The sequence below is a fragment of the Aspergillus welwitschiae genome (assembly GCF_003344945.1).
Source record: "Aspergillus welwitschiae strain CBS 139.54b unplaced genomic scaffold BDQ94scaffold_49, whole genome shotgun sequence".
NCBI lineage: Eukaryota > Fungi > Ascomycota > Eurotiomycetes > Eurotiales > Aspergillaceae > Aspergillus > Aspergillus welwitschiae.
This window is the reverse complement of record NW_020798743.1, coordinates 237,658-243,892: the sequence shown is the minus strand read 5'-3', so window position 1 is coordinate 243,892 and position 6,235 is coordinate 237,658. Positions and strand designations below refer to the sequence as shown.

Here is a 6,235-nt window from a genome sequence, read left to right as displayed (position 1 = left end):
AAACCCTAAACCCTAAAACCCTAAACCCTAAAACCCTAATATTTAATAGTCTTAATTCAGTATAGCTGGTATAATTACTAATAATACTTAATTATATAATACTTAATAGTCCTAATTCAGTATCTTCTAGAATCTTTAGAATATTTAAGACCCCTGGAATATCTAAAATATAAAGAAATAATATATAATATTAACAAAGTATATTTTTTATAAGAAAAAGAACTGGAATATCTTATATAAAATAAGTAATATAATCTCTCTTATTTTCCAGTGGCGAGGACTGCACAATTAATATATAAAAATAAAAACTCAGTAAATTAGAATAAAATAATCTAGAATTATATAAGATCTATCTTCAATCTCAATTTTAGTAGCTGGAAAGATATATTATATATATTAATATTATATTTAAGTGATCTTCAGATTAAACTGTAGAATCTAAATAAGAATTATACTAATATTTAAACTCTTTCTAGATAAGATTATTCAGTATCAGCTATATATTTTTAATAATAGACAGATAATATTCTTATCTTAGCTAGTAGAAATATAATAACTCAGATATAAAAAATATTAACCAGATACTGTATTAAGATAATTAACTTATAGTATTTCTTAATTAATAATATATTATCTTCTTTTAATAGAAAGTAGCTGGTTACAGGAGGCTGTGATCTATTAGTTAGATAGAATTACAAGGATTAAAATATAATAATAATAATAAATTCAGCAGTCTTATAGAGAGATAAAATAATAAAAAGTATCTTTTAATACCGTAAAATTGCTACTATCTGTTCTATTATTTTCTAGCTCAGCATAATTATGGAAATTAAGATATAATAATAAAATTATCTTTTTTTTTTTTTTTTTTATATAAGCTCTTTTTCTTTCTACCTCACCAGCCGTACAGAGAATACCAAGAAGAACAGTATTATAAATAAATATAATATCAGTTTATTTATTAACTCCTGTACTTTCTGTAGAAAGAATATTATTAAATATAAAAACTGTAATAAATCTATTTATTATAATACTGCCTGCCTCCATCTTCTATAGGCTCCGCGGAATTACTGAGATTAAAGTATAATAATATAATACAAGCTCAGCAGCTGCAAGAAGAAGTAAGATAATAAAATATATTAAAATAATAAAATATACTAAAAAAATAGAGAGTCTTTATAATAGAAGGATTTCTAATACTGCGGAACTACTGCTACTTATTCCACTATCTATTCTCTGCAGAAATTATAGAGATTAAAAGATAATAATAATAATGAGCTTAGCAGTCCCACAGAGAGATAAGATAATAAAATATACCAGGATAATAAAATATATTAAAAGAATAGAGAACTTCTATAATAGAAAGGCTTCCAGTATTATAGAACTACTACTACTCATTCTATTATCTATTTTCTGCAGAAATTACAGAGATTTAAAAATAATAATTATAATATAAGCTTAGCAGCCCCACAGAAAGACAAGATTATAAAGTATACTAGTATAATAAAATATATTATCTGCAGTGAAAGAATTTCTAGTACTATAAGATTACTATTATTTACTCTACTATCTATTTTCTACAGAAATCGCGGAGATTAAAATATAATAATAAAATTATTTTTTTTTTTTCTCTCTCTTTCTTTTTCTTTCTTTTATAATCTCTCTTCCTTTCTATCTCACCAGCTGCACGGAGAGATAAACGGGTGAGATATACCAAGAAGAATAATATTACAGATAAATATAATATCAGCTTATCTACTAATTTCTGTATTTTTTATAGAAAAAATACTACTAAATATAAGAACTATAATAAGTCTGTTTACTGTAATATTAACTTCCTCCATCTTCCGTGGGCTCGGCGGCGTCGCGGAAATTAAAATATATTAATATAATTTTATTTTCTAATCTTTCATCTTATTTTTACAGTTTTTTATATAAAAAAAGTATTACCCAAACATATATTACTTAGGTATAGTAAATAATACTAAATAATAATAATATATAATTTAAACTTTCTAAAGAATATAGAATTCTTAGGATCTATAGTATATTAACACTATGATATAACTCCGAAGATATAGATTTTGTTTTTTATTTAAGAAATAAGATATAAAGTCTTAATATAAAATAAATCTCTAAATTCTAAGTATAGAAATATATATTATCTATTTTTACTGTAATATTTATTCCTGTAACATTTATTAGAGTAATACTTATTATTGTAATATTTATTTTAATAATGTTTAATAGATCCAATTAGACTTAATATTTGTAGAAAAGGATGCTAATTTGATTTGAATTTCCGTTATATATATTAACCCGATTGAATTTCCATTACATATGCTAACCAAATTCAGAAGTGTATATTGCTATCTTCGAATACTTGTAACTCCACATAATCTTTGAATAATAGAATAAAAATTATATCACCGTACTCTGCGTATAGAGGGCTATAAGATGATACTAATTTCGAATTTATCAGACATCATTTGACTGTTGTCCCGTTGTGAAGATTTCCCTACTAGACTGTTCCTCGAATATCGTGATATTTGGGAGGCGAGCAGAGATGATGTCCTTGGGATTACTGACGGTGAAATCTGGTGGGAGGTTCGGCATGCCAATGTTCCTGCTGCCGCTGCACATGGTCGGCTGTGACGGGTCTGGACTACTTACACATTGGGATGCATCAATTTCCCACACGAGCTGATCTGGCGAGGTTCCTGTAGTGTCTTCAAGATCCTCCAGAAACCCATCCTTGTCCTTCGCTGTCCAATAGAAGATTGCGTAACCTGTATCCTTTGGATTGGATGGGCACGAAGAGCTTACATTCTTGCCTTCCGGCTCTTCGCTCCGCGGGACCATACCCTGAGAGGTGCATTCGAAGTAATTCGAGGCATTGGCCTTCAAGAAATCCTGGAGAGACCGCGGGAATTGCTCCCTGACCGCATCCTGATACCAGCCGAATTTCTTGTCGTAGTCTGTTTTCATGACCTCATGGTACGCCGAGACCGACGGGGAGAGATTACTCTTCAATGCTTGGATCAGATACAAATTCATGCATCCCGGATCGATTGAATCGGCAGAGGCTTCGACATCGTCCAGACTGGTAAAGGCTTGATCACAGTTGGGTAGGGTCACTGGAGGCAGAACTGTACCGTCCGGGAGTTCAGCGATGAATTCAGTCAGGTAAATTGCCCAGAGACTTGTTCCAAGGACGGTTCTGTTATACCACCATTCGGTAATCCTATTGTTCCTCTCATTGTCATCCGTATAGGCCACCCATGTTCCGTTTGCCGAGTACGAGATCGTGGATCGGCTAACGTGGTCAAAGTACGTGGTGATATTCTGATCACCTTGAAGCCAGTCATCGATCTCTGCATTTGCGATGTAACCTGGTGTCTGCGTGCATTGTCCAGGCATAGCCGCTGATTCCGGGCCCTTGAACTTGCACTCAGGTCCATAGCAGGATGGGTCAACCATCCCAAAGGACCGGCCGTAGCTCGCCAGACCTGCGACGATCTTGCTGTTGGGCACCCCGGCCTTGGTGATCATCGATAAAGAGTTGACAATCTCAGTGTAGTTGACGTGTGACCGGAGACAGCCACCGCCATCACAACCATCAACCGACCAAGCATTGTCCCAGTCCCACTGGCCGTGCAGGTCGTAAGTCATGTACACGATGTAGTCAACTACGGACGAGATATTCGCAATCGGGAAACCCTTGAGATACCAGTAAGAGGTAGGAGCTGCGATCGACAGCGTCTTTTCAGAGGAGATTTTATCCCGAACTTCCTTCAGGAATTGGAGGTATCGATCACCATCACCGGGATCGCCTGCGGGAATGCCAGGGATATCAGGGGCCCCTGGATACTCCCAGTCAAAGTCGAGTCCGTCAAGGTCATTATCATCAGCAAACTTTGCGACATTAGATGCAAATAATGAACGCTGTTCATCGGTAACGCCCTTACGGAAAATGGCATAGGAGTCCAAAGCCGTGGAAAATGACCATCCACCAAAGGACAACACCTTGGGCTTCTTTCCTGGGGATCCAAACTTTTTGAACTGCTCAAACTCATCTTGGACGCTAGAAATGTCCACCTCGAATGATATAGTAATGTTGGCGAACGCAAAATGGATATGATCCCAAACTTGCGAAAATGTTGATGAATGGCTTCCTTGTTGACCACCCCATTGAACTGTGTTATTGATAGCTGTTACGTCCAGGTTCAAGCATGGTCGACTGTTCTGAAACGCTTCATAGTATCCAACCAGTACAGGATGGTCGTCGGAGCCATGCTCGTCAAAAACGATGTCAGTGCCGCAGTTCGAGATACATCCATTAGTGCCATCCTTTGCCGTTCCAGGTGCGTCAGTAAGAGACTGCTCGACTTGTTATTTTCCGCTCAACGAAGAGTGTAAACATGGAGCAAAGTAAAACACGTACGCTGGCTCTTGTGCAAAATTCCGCAGTAGTACCGCATTGCCTATCCAGAAACACTAGTGTGAGATCAGTGAATGGAAAGAAGGCACAAGTACTTACCCCCAGATATCACAGCAAGCATTGAGAGGGCAAGGATTTAGACTCTCGATATCATCCCAATTATCCGGTCTCTTGGTTCCAGGCTTCTGAGGACCGCATACAGCGTTTTTCAGAGTGGATGGCATTGGTGGGTCCCCCTTGCTGACACAAATGTTTGCTGTTTGAGAAGGATATCTCAATCCACCGATCGGTCCCACAAATGTAGGCTGGGTGTGTTAAGCTTACCTCCAGCTTGAATGCTATCACATCCTGTCCACCCCCACGACTTCTTATTCCACTCCTCAATATCATCAACCGTAATGCTCTTAGCAGCGACAATTTTACTACACCCATCGTTGTTCTGGACGTTATACGTTGCGCGTGTCCCATCGGCATTGGGCTGGGGAGAATAGTCCGGAAGCGTACCGGCAGAGCAGCAAACATGCTGCCCAGCAAGCAAGGAAGAGCACAAGGTGCTGCTCGGGTTGTACTTGGTGAAGTCAGCAGGAGATATTCCGCACCGGCTTGCAAGCTTGCTGCAACTGTCGCCGTCGTTGACTCGAATGGCGGTGCATGTTGCTCGGCGGTGTTTGTCATGTAGCAGACCCATTCCGTGCGAATGTTTATGGGCACGTCGATGTACGCTGGTTCCGTTACCACTGGGACAGGACTGTCGTTCTGGCCCTCATCCACGACCTCACCCACAGACATCGTGGAGGAAAAACTCCCGCTGTATCCAGAAGCACATTTCCCTGTATCCCAAGTTGCAAGGGCCTCTCGCACGGCGCTCAGGGCTCGCGAGGGATCTGGGTTTGCTTCAGCGACAACACCAAGTGTGTAAGCTGCGGCACGGTCACTCTCGCAGACCTGCATCATGACGCCGGACTTGTTCAGTTCTCCCTGTTGGATCTTATTTAGGAAGAGTCCTAAAATGCCACTGTCCTTGTCGCTACCTTTCTGCATTTGGGAGCCAACGAACGCTCCAAGGACGACCCCGTTCGAGTACCCAATGGCAATAGTGGCATTTTCGCTGGATGGGGCATTCAATTGCGACTGCGCAAGTTGAGCTGCGACCCCCGCGTGGGATGTATACCGGCTTGTTTCCTCTCCCCGCCACGCGGTCTCTACCTGAACATCTCTTTTTAAGTAGCGCGAGGAACTTGCCTGTGGTGTACTCGCAGTTTTGGCCTTAGAGGTAGCACTGCTGTGTCCGTTGTTTGTTGTCGAACAGGCATACAGCGGCTGGCGGGCATTGAGATTCGTAGTGCTATTGGGAAAGCCAACAACCAGGTTGAGGAGCATTGGTTCTTTGCACGACTTAAGTATTCGAAGGTTGGAGTAAAAGTCCCAGTCATTGGGGTTGGCACTGTCGCATATTGAAGGACAGGCGTTCCATTGGGTGGCAATGTAGGGGTCTGTCACGCGAACACTGGAATTGAAAGAAGCTGCTGCGGCCAGTGCAGCGACTTGGATCAAGATGCAGAGATATGATAACAGGGCCATGTTGCTTCCCATGAGACTTCAGTACATGCCGTGCGGCTAGAAGGTCTCGGATTGAGGGAACGGGAGTGGGAATACAAGAAACAGGATATCCTCAGAGAGAAGCTGAGGATTGAAAGGCTGAGTGATTGCAGAGGGCCTCTAAGTAATCGTTTCTGAGAGGAAACAGCATTGCGATATTTGTGACCAGTAGAGAGAAAGCCAGGGTTCTAATCC

General features: G+C 39.9%; 1 protein-coding gene across 1 annotated transcript; it reads right to left on the bottom strand.

The window, feature by feature from the left end:
- Positions 1–2,478: 2,478 nt before the first annotated feature.
- Positions 2,479–6,022, bottom strand: BDQ94DRAFT_175094 (uncharacterized protein; the record flags this gene model as incomplete). Its single annotated transcript, XM_026772447.1, has 4 exons — positions 2,479–4,350; positions 4,445–4,497; positions 4,766–5,009; positions 5,063–6,022. The coding sequence occupies 4 exons, from the start codon at positions 6,020–6,022 to the stop codon at positions 2,479–2,481; spliced, it is 3,129 nt and encodes a 1,042-aa protein (XP_026621120.1).
- Between the last annotated feature and the right edge of the window lie 213 nt (positions 6,023–6,235).